The following is a 22,140-nucleotide window of genomic DNA, read 5'->3' as shown; positions in this document are numbered from 1 at the left end:
CTTTAGTTTCTTCCAATTCTATTGTACTGAGACAGTACTTGGTATTTTTAAATTAAAAGCTCACTGAGTCCTCCCCTGTAGACAAGAGTAAGACAGATCTTCTAATCGTCTATCATTTCAACTGCACCTAATTTAAAATTTTTTGTATGTAAGGCTTTGTGATTTGTAATTTTTATTTAAAATATCTGTCTATGACTTACTGCTTTAAACAGCAACTTTAACAATACATTTTTAAAACTTGCTTTGTTTTTATATCTGAGGATATTTGATGTTGATGTTTCCATTGACATTTTACTGTGTAAAAATAAAAGCTAGTCCCTTTAGAGTTTATAATACAGAAAATAAACAAACGTCCTCATTATGCTTATTATTTAATGTATTATAAGCAAAGAGAGAGGTGGGGAGCATATTTTGGCCAAAAAAGGAACTGGAATATATTTTTCATTTTTTCAATAGCAGTTACAAATTGTAACTTAGCCTCCCTCAATCCTGGGACAAAGATAAAATTATGAGAGAGAGGTATGAAAAGCAGTTTGTGTACCATTATCCTAGATAGAAGACATATAAGAGAGAAGACTGGGACCAAAAATTTTTAAAGTAGGTTTGAAAAATTGGCCCCAAGAATGCTATTAAAAAATTAGCTGTACATCCCCAAGGTAAGTATAATAGCTCAACAACTAGTTTCCATTTTTGCTCACACTAAACTAGGTTCTGCATTAAAACATTAATTTCTAAAATCCAGTGGAGGTAAGAAATGAAAAAATTTTTTTTCCATTTTACATAACACTTTGTTGGCATCCATTTACTTAAGACTATTGTAATTGAACTCATCGCTGGACCTCCACTCAGACATCTATATGGAGTGCTTGCTGTTATGCTGCTGTCTACACACAGTCAAGTTTTTGCTCAGTTTATGAGTTTTGAACTCTTTGCCCTTTACTCTTCCTCTGCCCCTCTCCCAGCTTTTTCTTTCTCTCTCTCAAATGAATAAATAAAAATCTTTGAATTAAAAATAATAGTAATAAAGGGGCACCTGGATGACTCGGTTGGTAAAGGGTCTGCCTTCAGCTCGGGTCATAATCCCAGAGTCCTGGGATCAAGCCCCACATCGGGCACCTTGCTCAGCAGGGAGTCTGCTTCTCCCTCTTCCTCTGCCTCTCTCCCAGCTTGTTCTCTTCTCTGTCTCTGTCTCTCTCTCTCAAATGAATGAATAAAAATCTTTAAATGAACTCTTTGCCCTTTAAACCACTCTACTTTATTAGTGGTTACTAATAGTAGAAAACCTAAAACTCTAGAGAAAGCTAAGAACCTAAAGTTTGTGTGAAGGTTTTTGGTCTTTTGCCAAACACAGGAACCATTTCTAGGTTTTTAGGGAGAAAAGTGACAGATACTAACTTCATCTGTCAGTAAATAATATACCGATGTTTTTCACTTGGACAACTTGGGGGATGGTAGTGATGCCACGTGCTGAAATAGAAAGTAAGGAAAGTAAGGTGGTAACTCCTGGGGGTGGGGGAGGCAGGGAGCCCAGGAAGGAGAGAATAGGAGGTTCAGAGAGGCATTTAATTTTGCACATGAAATTCAATTTGAATTGCCTGCTTGTTGAGACATCCACATGTGGAAAGATGTATAGTATTCAGTTAGATGTATGAGTCTGAAGGTCGGGTAAAAGTCTGGCCTGCATTAAGGAAGTTGGGAATCATTAGCACATGTAACAAACTGTAGAAATGAATAGACCTCCCAACAGATAATGTAGCTTATGACTAAAATTTCTACAATGAAAATTTAATAAACTATTTTTTCTTCACCTGACTTTGTGTCCAAGATCATAAAATCATTTCATTTGCACAACATCTGAGTGCTTTGGAGGATAGATAGGTAGATAGGTAGATAGAGAGAGAGAGAAAGATAGATAGGTAGATTTTTTTTTAATTTAACTGGGTTTTACTGGTTACCTTAATTTTAAGTAAAATGGAGTAGTGCTTTTTGTAGAGGGTTAAGTTGTAAACAAAAATTGTATTTGAAAATATATTACCTCGAATACAATGAACATACCTACTATCTCAGTAAGTCTGCGTAACCTGTTTTTACTTCAACAGTGAAATATGTGGCTGGTCCTTTAATTCAGCCACAAATGAGGAAGTTAGTTTACATCTAAGTGGTACGTGAAGTTAAAAAAAAGAAAAAACAAACAAGACTTACCTTTAAGCATAAGAATTATACTCAGCACAATGAGATGCTCATACCATTAGCATAGGGAACATAGTAATGGAGGAAATAGAGGTCAATGTCTCACCCACATTCCCAGTATGAGCTCATGGATGAAATGAGCAGGGAGAATTGCTCAATAGTAACAGTAGTAATTTGGGGTGCTTGATTGGCTCAGTTGGTTAAGCATCCGATTCCTGATTTCAGCTCAGGCCATGATCTGCAGGTCATGAGATCGAGGTCTGCGGTGGGCTCTGTGCCCTTCAGCTGTCCCTTCAAACCTTCAAACCTTCAAATTATTTCTAATTTTGGGGGTAGGTCTTGCTTGAGATTCTTTCTCTACCCCTTTCCACCCCGTGTGTTCATGCGCTTTCTCACTCTCATTTTTAAAAATAGTAATGGTGGCGATCTTATTTCTCTCTCATTTGCTGAAAGCATAGAGTTAAGCTCATAAGTTAAAGGCATGCATGAGCTAATTACCAAAGTTTGCACTGGTTGTAATAGTGTCATTGTCACTCAAAAGGAGACTAATAATGATTTGTGAGCTTTTAATAGCACAAAGCTAGATTGAGCATAACTGACACATACCAAAGAAAACTCAGAATTCATGTTATAACTAGAAAGGCACAGTAAAAAAATAACTTGGATTAATATTTCCAAAGTGTATTCACCTGAAATGTATGTACTTTCGACTCAAAAAACAGGAGTTGGTGAACAAAAAGCCAAGCAATACGAGGAGTGTGCTGTTAAAAAGAATTTTAAAGAACCTACAATTACCGGGGGCTAGAAGCTAGTAAAATCATCTTAAGTATGTAGTATAAAAGACCTGAAAGGTACCAGGATTTGAACGAAAACAAAAGGATTAAGATCGAGGAACCCGTCAAGTTGGATCAAAATGCAAGTTAACAGATTCTACGATGTGACTCTGATTTGAAGCAAAGCATGTGTTCCCTGACAAATCCCTAGAGGCTTGGGGGCCCTGGTTTCAGGAGATGGTCATCCTGAGGCAACAATGAAGTTAAGTGAATTCTTACACTCACCTAAAAGGTGGACAATTGCCAACCTTCACGGAGCACTGAGCACAGGCCAGGCACAGGTTCCGCCATTTATAACATATTTTCTCATTTAGTCCAACAATTCCTCTAAGGTAAGCATTTTACATTCCCATTTTACATTCAGGTAAGTAAACGGAAGCCCACTTGCCTCTGGTTATACAACCCAAGTGAAACAAACAAATTTTGGCCAGTACTCCAAACCTCTTACTGCTGTCATTTAATATTATCGGAGAAAATTTGGGTTTATTGGAAAATAATGAATTTTCAGATGAGTATACCCTTCCAGTTCTAGGTTTAGGAGGACTGTGCACCTTACCCTGCTTTAAGCTATTTTACAACTTTGTGAGTTGTAGAAAGCTGACAGGAATGTGGAATAATTCTTGTCTCCAGAGACGTACATAATCTCTGTCCAGTGAAGGTTCCATTGCCTTCCCTAGGTCACTGGGAGAGAAGCCAGTTTTTTTTTCCATTTGCACATTCTTCTCAATATTCCTGCTCTATAAATGTTTCTCCTCTTTGGATTGTCCTCTGAAATATTGTAATGTCCTACGTTTCCCTCGTTAACAATGTGCTAGATAAAATCTTGACGTGCTCACTTTATGCATCGGTATGAGAGTCATGGGTTTATCATTAAAAAATGAGCCTCGAACAATATTTTTTGAACCTGATTGTATTAGTATCTAACCTGTCCCATCTTTTTTGTTTTTTGGTTTTTGTTTTAAAGATTTTATTTTAAAATAATCTCTATACCCAACATGGGGGCTCAAACTCAAAATCCAGAGATCAAGAGTCACATGCTCTATGGACTAAGCCAGGTGCCCCTACTTTGGTTTTCAAGTATCTTTACGTTTTCTAGACATCAAATGCAACACTTCAAATCCTTACTACAAATACATAAACAACAAAATATATAAAACAATGTAAATAATTGTAAACAATGAAAAGATATATACAGTAGACATCTGAAGTTCTTACAAGCCAGCTCCTTGTAGAAAATTGCTAAGGGGAAGTTTGGTGCATCATTGACCAGGTATTTTTCAGTGCACTATGATGTCTCTGTGTAAAATGTTTTTCTATTTGTAATTATTAACAATAACAACAAACGCCATTTTCATGGTGTTCTACAACCTGCTTTTTTTTTTCTGAGTGAGTGACTGTCCATGTTGATCTGCAGCTCCTTAGAACACCTTCACGATAGACCCTAGTATTAATTTTTTTCAATGAATCCTTTACTAGTGGAATTTTAATTGCTTTATTATTCTCTGTTAAAAACAGTGCTACCGTGAACATCCTGCTCCATCCATCCTGATGCTCTCTCCCTTTTTAGAAATTAACTGCCTCCATTAGCTCTATTAATATTGTCAAGCGTGTAATTTATAATTCCTCGAGTTACTGCTTCCATGTCTAGTTAGTTTGGCTATATTTAATCAAGTTTTCTCCACTTTTGTGTACATTGGTTTCCTGGTGCTGAGGATCCTTGGGCAATGCTGACGGAGAACCAGTGCTGAATGTGATATAAATAGTGCTAAGACAGTAAACATGTTTTAACAGGCATGTTCATTTCACGTGGAAAATATGAAATTTTCACAACCTAGACTAAACCAGGAATTAAATTAAAATGAATTTATTAAAATTCTGTTTAACCATTTTGAAGTGGATGCCATTTATTAGAGCATACTAATAAGATTCTAGGAGAAGTATGGTTTGGATTTATTATCATTACTCTAATATTTCAGTTATGGGTGTTTTTATGATAGGAAATGTTCTTCTGTGTTAAGACAAGACAGGGTTTTGTATATATATATATATACCATATGAATGAATGCATTGTTCTAGATATTGTATTCAACAAATATTAAATAAGCTCACAGATAAATAGATATCATCCAGAATAGGCTTGAACACATGTCAACCCACCATATGTGTTGGCTTTTTGAGATGGGGTATATTGTAATGGTTAAGGGTGTGACTCTCAAGCTACACCCGAGTTCATATTTTGGCTGCATCCCTTAATGGCTTTGTGCTCTTGGGCAAAAGTCCACTTAACTTTCTGTTTCTCAATCTCTAATTTACATATAACAAAAGGATAATGATAGTAAACCTAAGTCCTTCTTTAAGAATTTAAAGGGTAAATATATGTAAAGTGCTTTGAACAGGACAATTCTTATTGAGTCCTTGCTATGCTATGCCCTGGGGAAGTAAATTAGGCAAGACAAAAATCCTTGTCCTCAACTTGGTTAACCTGGAGTTGGAGTCTAAAGACAGATGAAAATGGTATGGATTTACAATTTGATGTATCTGAGTAGACTAATCACAGGGTACAATGAGAACATGTGGGGTGGGCCCTAGTTTGGAAGAGTGTAAGTTTCCTAGAGGCAGAAATGGCTAAACTAGCACTTCAAGAACAGGGAGGTGAGAGAAAGAGATTTTAGATGGGCATAGCAAAGTCAATCTCTTTTAGGTACATTGGGGAACTGCAAACAGTTTGATAGGGCTAAGTTATAGCATGGTATGTTGGGGAGAAGGAGACAAGATGCTAAATTGATGGGTAGAAGCCAGATGAGAGAAACTGTTGGCTGCCATGCAAACAAATTTAGACTTTATCCTGAGGCCAAAGGGTAGGCATTGAAAGTTTTTATATAGGAAAATGACATGATAGACTAAGAGTAAGACTAAGAGTACTAAAAATGACAAATTTGATAAAAGGAGTAATGTGGTGATACCTTTGGATATTTGAAAGGTAGAATGGACAGAATTTTCCGGCTGCCTGCCTTATGGAGGCAGTGTAGCACATGGTGAAGGGTGTGATCTCCCTGACGAGACTGATAGCCTGCGCATCTAAACTTTTCCATTTATTGTGTGACTTTAGGCAAGTCATTTCAGTGCTCTGAACTCCAGGCTCTCTAAGATCAGCTAATTGTCATCTAACCACAGGTTTATCAAAGGAATTAAATGACATCATGAGTACAGTGAATGCAATGTGTTAGTGTTAGTATTAGATCAGCAAATATATACAGTAACGGAATGTTACTCAAAATTAAAAAAAAAAAAAGCATTATTCAGGTGGTTAGGCTCTAGTGAGGCTTGTCTAAATCCCTACTCTGCCATTTACTAGCTGTGTGGCCTTGAGAAAGTTAATAACTTTTCTGTACCTCAGTTTTAGTATTTGTAAGATACTGGATATAGTGCCTCTCTGGTGAGGCAAACATGATTCTCCTTGACATGAATCATGAAAACATGAATCAGGTAAAGTGCCAACACATTAATTCATTTAAACAAATATTGAGTATATGTACCAGGCACTATTCTAGGCCCTGAGGATAGATAGACACAGTAGTAAATAAAGCCAATCAAACCAAAACAAAACCTGCCCTCACAGAGCTTAACCGTATTCAACGTCCTGCACAAAGGAGTGTTAGGTATAATATCTGTTAGAAAGCATCATCCAAGACAATTTGTTTTCCTAATCTAAATTGTTTCCATAAGTTTTATTGTAATAAGAGTAATATTCCACAAATATCTATAGAGGTAATTAATAGGACGACATAAAGACGCAGTCCAAGATAACTCAGACATTTGGAAGAGGCCAGAGATTGGAAAGGGGAAACACCAATTTGAGGAAAGATCTGCTGATTTAACTATGAATGCATTACCACCCTCTTTGGCCACGGAAGTTATGAGAACGTGCCAACACCTGACTGAACCCTTCCTAAGAAGGGTCGATTATAGCCTATTTGCTTAAATCACGTTAAACCGTTGGACGAACGACTTGGAAGAAAATAAACATTAGTATCCTCCTTATAAGATAAGGTATGCAAACACCAAAGAGATTCCAAATATATTTTATTGGTTGAAATGCCTCTACTGTCAACAAAATCTCAGGGGTTTTGTTCACCCAATCTTTGAACAAACACCTGGTTAAGTATGGTGCAGCCTAGAATAGCGAGGCCTTGATCCTCCGTTGCTAAGGCAACCAATTCCCCGCCAGCCCCTAAGAGACGGTACCGCAGTGACCCCGGAGGGTGGACACCGTGTGTGTGTGAGTGTGTGTGTGTGTGTGCATACAATTGTCATTGTCATTGGGGATGCTAAATATGTCGCCTCTGTTCTCGGTAGAGAGCGCTACAAAAGCAAGTTCCCCCCAGAAACAGCAACCCCGCTTCGCTCCTCACCGCCACAAAAGCGCCCACAACTCCGTTTCCCAATTTACTTAATTTTGGCCCGAAAAACCCCGCCCTCCCGGTGGTGAAAACAGCCCCACCTCCCAATAGCTTCTCGCGAGCGTTGGACGAGGAGAGCTGCGGGTAACTTCCGTCCGCGACCCCTCCAGCTCTTCGGTGATTGGCCCATTTCCACGGTCTGCGCTTAACTTCCTGTCCGGATCCCGGCGTTGCACGTGTGGTGCGGCCTAAGGACGCTGCCGGCAGCCGGGTCTCGCAGCGTTCGTGTGGTAGCGAGGAGGGTGCTGTCGTCGCCCTTGTCTGGGGCGAGCGTCGCACGGCTGCAACATGGTGAGCACGTCTTGTTGTCTCGGGGACGGGGCGCTCTGGTTTTGCTGACGGCCGGGCTGGTTCCTCTGGTGCGAGTGGCTGCTGAGGGCGGGGACTGGGAGGGCTGGTCCGCAGGTGCGGGGAGGGGGCTCGCGGCCCAGTTGCCTGCGTGTGGTCACCCGCAAAACCCTGGGCATACTTTGCGTTTACAGTGCGTCTCCCACAGCCTAGCCTCCTTGGGGGCGTGGACAGAGGAGAATGGCTTCCTCTTTATCCCGAGGGGCCTAAAGAATCTGTGAACGCAGGACACGAGTGCACCACCTTGTGCTTCCTGCGTCGGGCGGAGGGAGACTTGGGTGGTTTCTCCAGACGTTGGAGTGGTAGTTGTCCGCTCATCTGTGTTTGCTCTGGGCAAAGGGAACTTGTGGGAGAGTCTAAGGTTGGGCCCAAAGCAAAAAAAAAAAAAAAAAAAAAAAAGCTTTGCTTAACTGGGATGATGCTTTCTCACTTAGCAGGTCAAGTTAGGAAGGGTAGCGAGAGTGGCGAAAGAGATGATGAATCTTATTTAAATGAAGCTGTGTTGTCCTGGTTTCGTTTAATAGTCGGTGCAACAGGTGTGTCACTGCCTGAAATGGTCTTCCCCAGGTTTAACTGTGGCAGGTTATTTGTCCTTCTGCTACAGCCTGTCAGGGACCTTCTCTGAGCTGGCAGTATAAAGTAATCTTCAGACATTTGCAGATCGCTGTTTTCCTTACTTAAAATCATTTCTTTGGTGATTTGCTTGATAAGCATAGGGACTCCGACCTCATTGCTGTATCCCCAGCACCCAGACAGACTGAGGGGTTTGGAGGGGGGCGGAGTTGGGGTAGGGTGAGCCTGGTGGTGGGTATTATGGAGGGCACCTATTGTGTGGAGCACTGAGTCTGGTGCATAAACAATGAATTTTGGAACACTGAAAAAAATAAAGTTAAATTTAGAAAAAAGTTTAGCACAGTAAGTGCCATCAAATGTACATTGAAGGAAGGTGACTACAGATTTTGTCGAACATTGTTAATGTTGCCTATCATAAAAATGTAAGTTTTAGAAATCTGTTGATCCTTCACATAACTTACTGGAGGTTTGTATATGGATTATGGGTTTGTGTGTGTGTGTGTTTGTTTCCTTTGATAGCTTGTTCTGATTCTGTTCCTTTGAAGCCTCACAGGAAGAAAAAGCCTTTTATAGAAAAGAAGAAAGCTGTATCTTTTCACCTGGTCCACCGGAGTCAACGGGATCCTTTAGCAGCAGATGAAACTGCACCTCAGAGGGTTCTGTTACCCACACAGAAAGTAGGTCCTGTTTGTTAGCCAATAAGTTTGCAGGTAGACTGTCAGTAGTCCCTAAATAAATTGTTAGCTGCTATTCTCCAGCAACGGTGATCTTTTGGGTAACAAAATCTAGATTTTGTTACCCAAATTTAAAGTTTTTAGTAAATGTACTGATTTTTTGTCTTGCACGTTGGATTGAGAGAGTAAAGCATCTTTATTTAAATGAGCAAATATTGCACAATAATACTAAATATTTACTAAACCAGTTACAATTCTGCATGATATTTAGGGCATATCTCTGGTTTCGTTCCTTAAGATCCTGTCATTTCAAAAAATCATAGGTTACTGTTTGTGTCCTCATCACTCATCTCATGAAATGTAAAACATTAGAACTCATGAATTAGCTTTAGAAAATGCCACGAAGGGGCACCTGGGTGGCTCATTCATTAAGGGTCTGCCTTTGGCTCCGGTCATGATCCCAGGGTTCTGGGATTGAGCCCTGCCTTAGGCTCCCTGCTCAGGTGGGAAGCCCGCTTCTCCCTCTCCCACTACCTGCTTGTGTTCCCTCTCTCGCTGTCTCTCTCTCTGTCAAATAAATTTAAAAAAAGAAAGAAAAATGAAAGGAAATGCCAGGAAGCCTTTAAAATGTTGACGTGATAATTGTCAGAGTATTATTGTGGGCAAATTTGGAAGAAAGTCTTGGAGAACTTTGGCTATATTTAGCTTTTTTAGTAAAGCCTGTTTTTGTTGTATGTTGAGAAGTTTCTTTGCATATAAATACAAGAAATTGTACCTGATTTTCAAGACCCTTTAGTCTGTTAACTCTCCCAAGCACATGATAAAACCATGTGTGTTTCTTGGCTTGAAATTTTTTTTTTTAATTGAAGTGTACTTAGACATAGAATGTTACATTAGTTTCAGGTGTACAGCATAGTGATTTGACATGTCTGTACATTACACTGTGCTCACAAGTGTAGTTACTGCCTGTCACTATACAGTACTATTATAGTACTATTGGCTCTATTCCCTCTGCTGTATCTTTAATTTCCATGACTTATTCGTTACATAACTGGAAGCCTGTATCTCCTGCTCCCTCCACCTCTTTTGCCAATCCCCTCCCCCTTACTTGGCAGCCATCAGTCTTTTTTATTTTGTATTTATGGATCTGTTTCTTTCTTTTCTTTTGTTTTTTAAGATTTTATTTATTTATTTGAGGGAGAGAGTGTACACGAGAGCAAGCCAGCGGGAGAGGGAGAAACAGACCCCATGCTTGAGCAGGGTACCCAAGCCAGGGCTTGATCTCAGGACCCTGCGATCATGATCTGAGCGGAAGGCAGATGCTAGCTGACTGAACCACCCAGGTGCCCCTGTGGATCTGTTTCTGCTTGGTTTTGTTTGTTTGTTTGTTTGTTTTTAATGCTACATATAAGTGAAATCATATGATGTTTGTCTTTCTCTGACTTAGTTTACTGAGCACAATACCCTCTAGGTCCACCATGTCGCAGATGGCAAGATCTCACTCTTTATACGGCTAAGTAATATTTATGTGTGCGTTTATCCATTCATCTGTTAGTGGACACCTGGGTTGCTTTCATTTCTTAGCTGTTGTAAATAATGCTGCAGTAAACATAGGAGAATATATATTTTTTCAGTCAGTGTTTTCATTTTCTTTGGGTGAATACTGGTGGAATTATTGGATTGTGTGCTATTCCTATTTTTAATTTTGGGGAGAACCTCCATTCTGTTTTCCATAGTGACTTGACGAATTTATATTCCCAGCAGCAGTGCACAAGTATTCCTTTTTTCCCCACATCCTCACTAACACTTTTTTTTTTCTTTCTGTCTTGTCTTAAATAGTTGCACAGAAATGTAGAAGCAGGAATTGTTTTCATTACATTTAAATTTTATATAGCACTCGTGTTCAGAAACTTTTTTTTTTTTTTTAAGTTTATCAAGAATTCTTTGTCTCATTTTTCTCAGCCAAAATGTTCTTGCGCCATCTGCGTCCTGTTCTGAAAGCTGTGTTCACTGGAAGGTTCCTCTGGCTTATGCTTGAAAGAGGTACTAATTCCATTTTGTTTATTATCCTAGATAAATGATGAAGAAAGGCGAGCAGAACAGAGGAAGTATGGTGTGTTCTTTGATGATGACTATGACTATCTGCAGCACCTGAAGGAACCATCTGGCCCCTCAGAACTTATTCCCATAAGTACTTCCAGTGCACCTGAAAGAAGAGATGAAAAAGAGGAAACTTTAGTAATTTCAGTAAGACTTCTTACCAGTATATTTGGGAGTGAATGAGAAAACCACTTATAAATCAAGATAACTGAGGCAAGAAATGGTATCAATCTTAAGAACACAAAAATAAGCCATGCCCTACTTAAAATTTTATATGTGTGTACATGTATGTACCATCAGGAGAGAGTAGGCTGCTTGTTCTCTGGTGGCAGCTGTCAAAAGAAGGCATCTTTGGGTGTCTGGGTGGTGCAGTCAGTTAAGTGTCTGACTTGGTTTTGGCTCAGGTAGTTATCTCAGTGTTGTGCTATCAAACCTCAAGTCAGGCTCAGTGGTGAGTGCAGAATCTGCTTTAACTCTCTTTCCCACCGCCTCCCTGCTCACATGCACTTGGGCTCTCTCTCTCAAATCCTTTTTTAAAAGTAGCAACCTTTGACAATGGTTAGAATTTTGACTAATAATTATGGTTATATTAGAACCTTTCAGTAGAAGAAAAGCAGCTGACATTGTGTATATTAACAACTATTCAATGTCATAAAGTATCTCATAGATAGAACTTAATTTTTGCAGAATATTCATATCTTTAATAGTTGTAAAAAGCTGCAGGCTAACCCGGAGAATAGAAGCAGTATATTGTAATGAAGTTCCTGTGACTCTTCTCAACCAAAATGCAGTCAATTTAAATTTTTTCTTTGAGTATAAATGAGAGCACATATTTAATATGAAATTAATACTATTTATTTAAGCTTTTTTTTCCCATGTTAATGTTAAAGATGCCCATGTCTTATGCCTTTATCTTTTTGTTTAGTATTAGTATACAGTAAATTTTCCTGTGAAGCTTTATACTTTTTATACTTAAAAAAAAAAAAAAAAGTAGAAGATACTCATTTATTGGGTTTATTAACAAAAAAGAGCTAAAAAGGGCATCAATTTCTCCCACTTCTCATCCTCCACTCCTCTCATGATCTAGGCATTCTTTTCTTCAGGGAAGTAAAATCATAGCTTCTCCAGTCTATAGTTTGTTGCTTACGGGGAGTCAAAAGGGCTAGGTTTCAGGGTATTATCCCAAAGGAAGGTAATGAATGCAGCTGTTCCCTCACTCCCTAGATTGTAGCTCTCTTGTAAGGCTTGTGTATCCCATTCCTACATCTCTGTCATAACAACCAGCTTCTGTACTCTTCTTTCCCTAGGTGACACTATCAGGAGTAGGATGTGTATCTTAGAGGCTCACCTCCTTCCAAGACTCAGGGAGGGGAGAGTGTCCAATCGTTGTTCAACTTTATCTTAGGGAGATAAGTCTTAATGAAGTTATAAGATTCTTCTGGCTGAATTGTATTGGCTTTTGAAAGATTAGCTTTTAATAATTAATTCATTTTGGGTAAAGATAATCACTATTTAGTTGGCTTTTTAATACAAAAAGGCTCTTAAATGGACACTTCCGTGATGTTTATAAGGCTGAGAGAATGATGTTTAAAAACAAAAATGCCATCAGTTTTCTGTAGCATGATGAAAAACTATGGATGAGTCCATGTGCTTTTTTTGACTTCAGAGTAATTTGAAACCACCAGAATTGAGTAAACTAGAAATATTGAATAAACTCTAGAAACAAAATAAAGCAGTACAGAAATAAGCAGTCCAACTGTCACATGAAAGAAAGCAGGTACCAACATGGTAGAAAGCAGTTGGGCAAACTCAGCAGAGTTCAGAACTACTGCAAGTAAAAAACATTTCTTTTTTAAAAAATAGTCACTATCTAAACTGAATTGTGTATGGTTCTTTTGACTGTTTTTCAAGATTTGATAAAGATCACCAAAGGTAAATTTACTAAACACAAACTGATCTTTCCTTTTTTAAATAACCGTACATTCCAAGGATAGATAATCACAGAATATTTTTAAAACGAGGCAAAGCAGTGGGATGCCTGGGTGGCTCAGTCATGATTTCGACTCAGGTCAGGATCCTCAGGATTGTGAGACGGAGCCCCCACACTGCTCTCTGAACTGAGTATGGAGCCTGCTTGGGATTCTTTCCCCCTGTTTCTCCCCTCCCTGCTAGTGCGTGCACATTCTCTCTTTCTCCTCTCAAAAAAAACAGCAAAACAAAATTGTGTATTTTGTAATTTTTAATAATATACCAAAAATTAAATTGTGTACTTTAATTGGCTGAATTGTATGGTTACATTAATTCCATCTCACTAAAACTCTTAAAAAAAAAAAAACAAACCAACAACAACATTATAGTGGAAAACCAGATCTTTTGCTATGCTTATGCCCCCAAGAAACACATTTTGGAAGCTAGGTTTGCTGGCTGTGCATTCCTCTACATAGCTTTTCAATCGTGCTCCCCAGAAGCTTCCAATTCCACATGCTGCATGAGCCAGTAAGAAATACATCTCAGCTTTCTGCCTGCTTCTAGACCGAGGATGAGGTGGGTGGTGAGGTGCAAGAGATAGGTAACGTGGTAACCCTTACATTGGTAACTGGTTGATAAGATCACACTAAAGCATAAGGATCAGTCAGAAAATATGTGCCAGCACATACTGAGGTGTATTGTGTATGGTGTGAAGAATGAAGGGATTTACCCAAAGGAAAGTTCTAGAAGAGTGGTCAAGAAGTGCTTCATGGAGGAGGGAGGAACTGATTTGGGCCCTAAAGGGTGGGTTGTATTGAAGCAGGAAGGAAACATTCCAGTCAGAAGGGACATAGGTAGTAGTGTGGATCATAGTGTCTGGCATATGTGTGCTCCATAAATCACTTTGAATTATTCCATGATGTGAGGAATTGGATGTGATTTACATGGATGCAGTATTATTAATAGATTTGGATGTATAGAATAGTAAGTAGGCCTTGATTGTATAGACTTTGAAAATCAGGAGTGAAAAATCAAAACCTGTTATAAGTTCAAGAAGGTCACAAAATAAAGGAGTTTTAATCTGGAAGTGATAAGAAGGTTGGATTAGGTACAGACTGTCTAAACAGTGGTGGTAATAATCTGTGTCTTGGTTAGCCATGAGTACGATGGTGCCCAAAAGACTTACGTGCAATCACAGTACACAAGAGAGTTCAAAGGGCTATGGAGATGGAGAGAAATGATTTATGACCACCCCGGGATTTAAGATGGCCAATTCAGAGAAATGCTGTGCCTTTACCAGAGATTGGCATGTTATCTCATTTTATGAGGGATAAGGTTAAATTTTGAAACTTGAGGAGAGTGGCATTACAAAACCTGGATTTGAATCCCAGAACCTCACTTAATGACTAGTTTCAGGCAGGCATGGCATTTGACCTTTCTTAGCTTTTATTGACTATCACATGCAGCTATCCCACAAGGATTAAATGGAGTAATGTGCTGGAGGAGGCTTTGTAAAGTATTCCAGGGGATCCGTTTGTGAAAGGATGATAAGATATACAAGTTTCAAATATTTTACTGGAGTGCAAGTGAGTGAGAAGGCAGAACTTGGTTGCATTCGTTTTTCGAGAACTGCTAAAACAAATTACCACACCTTACCACTGGGTGGCTTAAAACAACAGAAATTTATTCTCACAGCTCTGGAGGCCAGAAGTCTGAAGGTAAGCTTTCCGCAGTGTTGCTTCCATTGTGGGGGCTCAGGGCAAGAACAGTGTCCTTCACCTATCTCCTCACTTTCAGTGGCTGCCAGCAATCCCTTATGTTCCTCGGCTTGTAGATCCATCACTCCAGTCTGCTCTTGTCTTCATGTGGCATTCTCCCCGTGTGTCTTTGTGTCATCACATGGCCTTGTTACAGGGACACACTAGTCTTTATGGATTATGGCCCACCGTTATCCACTGTCATCTCATTTTAACTAATTACATCTGCAAGGATCCTGTTCCCAAATAAGGTCACATTCTGAGCTGCTGGGTGGACATGAATTTTGGGGAGGACACTTCAATCCAGTATAGTAGGTCAGAAGTATTTCTCAATCTAACCATTGTGTAATTTCTCTTTTAAGACCACGGGAATTAAATTGCCTTCATCGGTATTTGCATCAGAGTTTGAGGAAGATGTTGGATTGTTGAATAAAGCAGCTCCTGTTTCAGGTGTGCTTAATTTCTTAAGCTTTTCAAGTGACTTGATGTTTTACAAAAAGGAAAGTTTAGCAATGGGAGTTTTTCTCTCTCTAATAAAGTGTTAAAACAATTGAGATGTCGGAATTTAGATTAGAGATTATTCAGAAGGGATGAGTGATCGGGATTCCTTTTTTATTGCCGTCAAGTTTTTAGTCTTTAGAGTTTCTATTTGGAGAGTGAAGTGGGAAAATTGGTTTTGAAAGTCAAGTAGGGGAAGTTTAACCTTGACCTAACCTCTTAAAGAGGAAACAACAGTATTTGCTTAGCCTTAACATACATATAGACTTCATCTCCTTTCAGAATTTCTCCGTAGAGTCTAATATTTTATAGAAGTCCATTTTACCATCTGTTCCAGATAAACTGAAAAATTGTTTGGAGTGTTTTGGTTTGTTTGTTGGGTTTTTTGTAGTATTAACATTGTATTTTAGAACAAACACAGAAGTGATGTTTGGTTAATTATTAAGCAATATTTGCCACATAGCATTCATTCTTTTATTCATTCTGTAGATTTTTGAGTTAGCACTCCATAATGGGGTCTCGGGTTAAATCAGAATAAAGCATAATCCCTGACCTCAAGGAATATATCATCAATTGGGAAGGATAGACAATAAATACGAAATTACGATTACAGTTCAAATGAATAAATAACGGTTAGTTAATAGTGGGAAAGGTGTCCTGGAGAAAATGGTGTCTAAATTAATTTCTTAGGTAGAAAGTAGGTGGATAAAGGAGGGTAGGGTGGGGAGGAGAGAATATTCCAAAAAGGAAACTGTATGTGCAGAATTGAGAGAACATGAGTAGGAAATCACATTTTAGCATGCCTAGAGTGGTAAGAATTAATATGAAACGAGGCTGGAGAGTCGAGCAGTGACCATGTTATGAAAGATGTTGGAAGCATGTCGGTTTACAAAGTTTAAGTATTCTGTGGATTCTGTTTTTACACACAAAAGACCATGGCTGAAGAAACAGTTTTGGGATTTATTAAAATCTCCTAGCCTGGAAAAACAGTTCACCAAGCTACACATGCTTAATTTGGGTTACTTCTAATAGGTGAATTTAAAGCCCAGATTCTTCCTGCAGGTGAAAACCTTGAATTTTACTAAGTAGACACAGTATAATTTTGCAGATCTATAATGCAAGAGTTTTTACAATTGGGTACTAAAACCAGAGATGTTATTTTCCCCCTATTTTATTTTCTTATAATCGTCCCTCTCTGTTCCTCGCTAGACCAAACTTGAAGTTTTTAATCATTTTTTAATTCTCTGTACCTAAGTAGAATGCAGCATATAATAGGTACTCAGTTAATAGTAAGTAAATCAGTTTAGGTAATAGGTACTCAGTTATGGTAAGTAAAGGAATCATGTTTTCTTAGGAATTACTGCTCACTTTTTGTTTTCCTTCTAGGACCTCGGCTGGATTTTGATCCTGACATTGTTGCTGCCCTTGATGATGATTTTGACTTTGATAATCCAGATAACCTGCTTGAAGATGATTTTATTCTTCAGGCCAATAAGCCAACAGAAGAAAACGGAACAGATACACAGTACGTGGGGTTTCTTTTGAATCAGGGATGACCTGACTGTTGCTTTTTCAGTAGAATGGTACCTAACTGGAACCAGTTTTTTAGAGCATTTAGTGTTCGACTTTTGTATTTCAGAGCAGAAAATGTGAAACTTGAGGTCTTTACAAACCAACAATAGGTGGGGCTAAAGTCCAACTTGCCTGATTGCTGGTTTATTACTTTTCAAGCCATACCAGACAGGTCAAGCAGCACAGCTGTTCCTGCCTAAACAGGAATCCTCCCTGAAATACCCTCAAATTTTAGTTGTGTAAAGTCATTTGGTTCTGTTGTTTCTCAAGTTGTTTTGACAGTTAATTTATGACTCTGGCTTAGGAAATCTGAGGCCGAAGATGACAGTGAGTGGGAAGACATGGATGATGAGAAGGAAAGAGGTGGTGATGACGATAACTATGGCTCTGCGGGCTCATCAGATGAGACCATGTCTATCCCTGGAAAACCTCCTGGGACTGTAGAAAATCACTTATTCTGGGAAGAGGAAACAAAAAGCCGCTTTACTGAGTATTCTATAACATCCTCAGTCATGAGGAGAAATGAACAGCTGACTCTTCATGATGAGAGATTTGAGAAGGTAAGGTCCCCAGATAAGAGGCCTTTTAATACAAGTTCCTGGTAAATTTCATATGACCTTAGAACTCAAAGCCAGAACTTTCAGCATTAGAAAGAGCTTATGTCTTATTAAAGCAGACCATAAAACCATCCTAGTTTTAATTCTGTAAAGAATGCATATAGGTCAGAGATGACTAATGTAATCTCTGGACTTTCTTCAGAGAGATTTGACATTTTGATTCTGAACCTCTGACTCCAGTCCCCAAGATTATGCTGTTTTCCTCAGGCATTGGTCTGAGCATAAACAAAATTCCATTGCCTTCAGTTTTTTGTGTGTGTTTGCTCACTGACATATCCCAAGGTCTAACATGGTGTCTGGCATATGATAAGAATTCAAAGCATTCAGTAAATGATGAATGAATGAATGAATGGTTTCCTTCAAGGTGAATCTAAAGGATTCTAATTTTGCTACCTTTTCACTAAGTACTAGTAGGCAAACTATTACAGATAACTTCACTCTTCAGGAGTCACCATCACCCCCTTTTTACCCTTAACATTCTAGAAATACAGTATACATCTAAACAAGAATGAAATTTTATTTATTTTTTACTTTATTTTTTTAAGTAGGCTCCAAGCCCACTCTGGGGCTTGAATTCAACCACCCTGAGATCAAGAGTTGCATGTCCTACCTACTGAGCCAGGCAGGCATCCCTGAAATAATGTACATTTAAAGGAGACTGCTTAGGTATATGGTCTTTTACTTCAAATAATCAGTGAATTTAAAAGCATCTGTAAAATATTCCGAGGTAAAGATTTCTAGGTAGCTTTGTCCTCTAAGCTGAACAGAATGATTGCCTTGCACTTTCCTATTAATTTGGGGCACCTGGGTGGCTCAGTCACTTAAGCGTCCAACTCTTGATTTCAGCTCAGGTCACAATCCCAAGTTGAGCTGGGCTCTACGCTCAGCGGGGAGTCTGCTTGAGATTCTCCCTCTCTTGTCTCTCCCTCACCCTGCTTGTGCTCTTTCTCCCTCTAAAATAAATAAATCTTTCCCCCCAAAATGGCAGCCTATTTTTAGGCTAAATATAAGTCTTAAAGTACTGGGTAGAATGTTTTCCACATTCTGTTGTCATGGTGCTAATCCCTGCTAATATTGTAACGGTAGTTATGATATCCAAGGTAGTGCTTAAGTACTGTGGAGCAGTAAAATTAATGTAAAAATCAGGGTTCCTGGCTGGCTCAGTTGATGAAGCATGTGACTTAATCGTGTGGTTGGGAACTTAAGCCCCACTTTGGGTGTAGATATCACTTAAAAGAATAAAATCTTTAAAAAAAGATGAACATAAAAATAACATTTTAAATGTTATAGTCTTAATACATTAATTTTCGTGGCATCTTTTCCCTCTGCATTCAAGTTTTATGAGCAATATGATGATGATGAAATTGGAGCTCTGGATAATGCTGAATTGGAAGGTTGCATTCAAGTAGACAGCAATCGCTTAGAGGAAGTCTTGAATGACTACTACAAAGAGAAGGCAGAGAAGTACGATGACTTTTCTTGTTTACTTGCTTTTTTGCATTTTAAAATAAAGTCTGTATTTGGACATCTGAATCTAGAAAATTACCCAGTCACAATCTATATTAAGAAAATGGTATGTTTGGGGGCTCCTAGGTGGCCCAGTGTGTTGTTAGGCATCTGTCTTCAGCTCAGGTCCTGGAATCGAGTTCCGCATCAGGCTCCTTGCTCAGCAGGGAGCCTGTTTCTCCCTGTGCCTGCCATTCCCCCTCCTTGTGCTCTCTCACTTTCTGACAAATCTTGAAAAAGAAGAAAATTGTATGTTTTCCGTCAGTTTTGACTCACATTTTGATGTTACGATTCTGAAGCTAATTGTAACAAATGGGAACCTCCTGAGAACCACTTCCTCTATTGCTCTCACCTAAGAGAGTGGAAGAGCTAGGGTTAGAATTAGGAGTATAAGGTCACATTCCACTTGGAGAGTGAGGTGGTGCTTTTTAGCCTCTTTGACTGAAAAGTTAGTCTGACCTCTAATTATATACACTCTCTTCATCTTCTTAAAATGTTAGGTATTCTGAGTTGGTATTTATGGCACATAGAAAGATAAGAGTTTGTTTCTCCAGCCATATTAGCATAATTTTACAGCCAAATGCTTGACAAATCAGGTCAGCATCCAATTTTAGTATATGTGCTGCCGAAGTGAGCACTCAGGTCAGCATCCATATTGAGGTGATTTTTCTGTAAGAAACTAATGAGGTGTTTACATTTGCTGGAAGGGTCTGATACTCCACGATTATCGTTGTTTGCAGATTCTACAGTAGGACAAGGGCTATGTATTTTGAGTAGATATGTGACTACTTTGAAGAGACAGATCAGATAATACTTTTTTTTTTTTTTAAGATTTTATTTATTAGAGAGAGTATGAGAGAGAGCATGAGAGGGGAGAAGGTCAGAGGGAGAAGCAGACTCCCCATGGAGCTGGGAGCCCAATGCAGGATTCAGTCCCAGGACTCTGGGATCATGACCTGAGCTGAAGGCAGTCATTTAAGCAACTGAGCTACCCAGGTGCCCTGGGGAATACTTTTTGAGGCTTTAAAAAAAAAAAAAAAAAATTTTTTTTTAGGAAAGTTGCCATCTTGTTCTTGTATTAGAGCCCTGCAAAGATCCCTTTTCTGTCAGTGGAATGAATGTGCTGGAAGGTCAAGTTGGGGCTGGGGAGAGCTAGGATTTTTTCTAAATGCTATATTTCCATAGCTTTCAAGTACACCTTTAGTAACAGTATAATAATGCGTGGGTTTTTTTCCCCTCTTCTGTCTCCATTTTTGAAAACTCAACCACAAGTTGTGTAAAACTGAATACTCTTGAACCCTTCGAGGATCAGGACTTGTTAATGAATGAACTTGATGGGTCTGAGGAGGAAGAGGTTATTACTGTAGTTCTTGAAGAAGCCAAAGAGAAGTGGGATTGTGAATCTATTTGTAGTAAGTATTGTAGTGTCCATTTTACTGCAAAAGGTAGAGTTTTTTTTAAGTATTAAGTGTATCAATTATTTGAAAATGTATATGCTTTGTGAAAATGATTTGGAAGACGTAATACTCCCATCACTAAGTTGCAAACAATTTAAAAACATTTAGAAGAGACACTCCATTATTTTGAACTATGAAAACACCAAAGTTGGGGATATAGTAGGAACTCAGTAATGCTTTGCTGAATTGAAAGTATACTCATGGTACATGTTTGTTTTTTTTTTTAAAGGTACATACTCAAATTTATATAACCATCCACAACTTATCAAGTATCAACCAAAGGTAAGTCCTAGGGTCCTGAGCTCTTTGAAGTACGCAATGCAGGTAATGGCATGTACAAATTATTTTCTCACAGTGGCTGTATCCCTTCGTGGCTGGCAGCACTATTAGAAAAAGCAAGAACAGTGTGTCATTAGTGAACTGTTTTTTGATAGGAATGGGAAATGACCTTAGTATGATTTTATCTTTATTTCAGCCCAAACAAATCCGAATATCTTCTAAAACAGGAATACCTCTCAATGTCTTACCTAAGAAAGGACTCACAGCAAAACAAGTTGAACGAATGCAGATGATTAATGGCAGTGATCTGCCAAAGGTGTCAACCCAACCTCGATCTAAAAATGAAAGCAAAGAAGATAAAAAAGCAAGGAAGCAAGCTATAAAAGAAGAGCGCAAGGTAATGGGAGATGTACAAAGAGCTTGTGGCAGGCGGGTGGTCGTGGAAATTTTCTTCTGTAAAGTTAATCTTCATCAGTTTAAAGATTTGAGTAACACTAATGTGTTCTTACACAGGAACGGAGAGTGGAGAAGAAAGCTAACAAATTAGCCTTCAAGCTGGAAAAAAGAAGGCAGGAACAGGAGCTCTTAAACTTGAAGAAGAATGTTGAGGGGCTAAAACTATGACAGTAGAACATTTGGGATAAGGTGCCTAACCCCCTGGGACTCCTCATTATGTTCAGTATTGAACAAGGATCTTCAAAGAGATAAAATTATTTAATCTGCCATTTTTACTGGCAGGTATTTATACCACCAGGTTTTCTCTGCCATCTGTCTTGTAAATATTGTAACATTTTTAAAACTTAATATTATAAGCTTAGAATTTGCTCTGAAATAAATGATTTCACAAATGTGAAATGTTTGGATGAGTTTAAGGAAAACATCTTCATAACATAAATGGAATTGGTGTATTCTTCATTTATTTGTATGATTGTCCCAGCTGTCTTTTGCAGATGTTCTCAAATAGTTCTTTGAAACCTTTCCACTCCTTTTCAGGAGTTAAGTGGTTTAATTTGCTGTATGTAGAAAAGTGACCCCATTAAACTCCATTTTGAAATTCTGAGTGGTTTAACAGTTTTCCTGAGGAGATTCCACTGGTAGGAACTAAGTTTCCCCCTGCTGTATGCAAATGGCTGTTTCAAAAGGATGGTAAAAATGAGTATTAGGATTGTTGGGACTCAATTACTGGATGACTTACTTTTGGATTTTAGGAAGAGCGAAGACAGGAAGCAGAAGCAGAAATCAAGAAAATGTCCTTGGCTTCAGTGAGTACCTGGCTCAAAATCAGAAATATTTACTTTAGTTTAAACT

The 22,140-nt window shown here is 38.6% G+C and overlaps 1 protein-coding gene across 3 annotated transcripts; it reads left to right on the top strand.

Annotated features, from left to right (window-relative positions):
- Positions 1 to 7,559: 7,559 nt before the first annotated feature.
- Positions 7,560 to 21,892, top strand: LTV1 (LTV1 ribosome biogenesis factor). Of its 3 annotated transcripts, XM_059177363.1 has the most exons (11): positions 7,560 to 7,774; positions 8,950 to 9,081; positions 11,152 to 11,325; positions 15,266 to 15,353; positions 16,788 to 16,926; positions 17,278 to 17,533; positions 18,927 to 19,054; positions 20,369 to 20,508; positions 20,783 to 20,835; positions 21,029 to 21,229; positions 21,346 to 21,892. In XM_059177363.1, exons 1-11 carry the CDS (start codon positions 7,772 to 7,774, stop codon positions 21,454 to 21,456), a joined length of 1,425 nt encoding a protein of 474 aa, XP_059033346.1. In that variant the 5' UTR covers positions 7,560 to 7,771; the 3' UTR covers positions 21,457 to 21,892. The 3 variants fall into 3 exon arrangements, with proteins under 3 accessions (XP_059033346.1, XP_059033348.1, XP_059033347.1); XM_059177365.1 differs by lacking the exons at positions 7,560 to 7,774; positions 8,950 to 9,081 and adding an exon at positions 14,613 to 14,864 and having other exon boundaries at positions 11,192 to 11,325; XM_059177364.1 differs by lacking the exons at positions 7,560 to 7,774; positions 8,950 to 9,081; positions 11,152 to 11,325 and adding an exon at positions 11,346 to 14,864.
- The last annotated feature ends 248 nt before the right edge of the window (positions 21,893 to 22,140 follow it).

This window comes from Mustela lutreola, chromosome 6 (assembly GCF_030435805.1).
Source record: "Mustela lutreola isolate mMusLut2 chromosome 6, mMusLut2.pri, whole genome shotgun sequence".
NCBI classification, from domain to species: domain Eukaryota; kingdom Metazoa; phylum Chordata; class Mammalia; order Carnivora; family Mustelidae; genus Mustela; species Mustela lutreola.
Note: the sequence above shows the minus strand (reverse complement) of the source record. Positions and strands in the feature narration are given on the sequence as shown.

What these genes read in the sequence shown, in the direction of transcription:
- LTV1 (XM_059177363.1), top strand. An exon ending in TAAAGCAGCTCCTGTTTCAG is followed by an intron (nt 15,354 to 16,787) that starts GTGTGCTTAATT and finishes TTTTCCTTCTAG; the next exon opens with GACCTCGGCTGGATTTTGAT. An exon ending in TACAAAGAGAAGGCAGAGAA is followed by an intron (nt 19,055 to 20,368) that starts GTACGATGACTT and finishes CTCAACCACAAG; the next exon opens with TTGTGTAAAACTGAATACTC.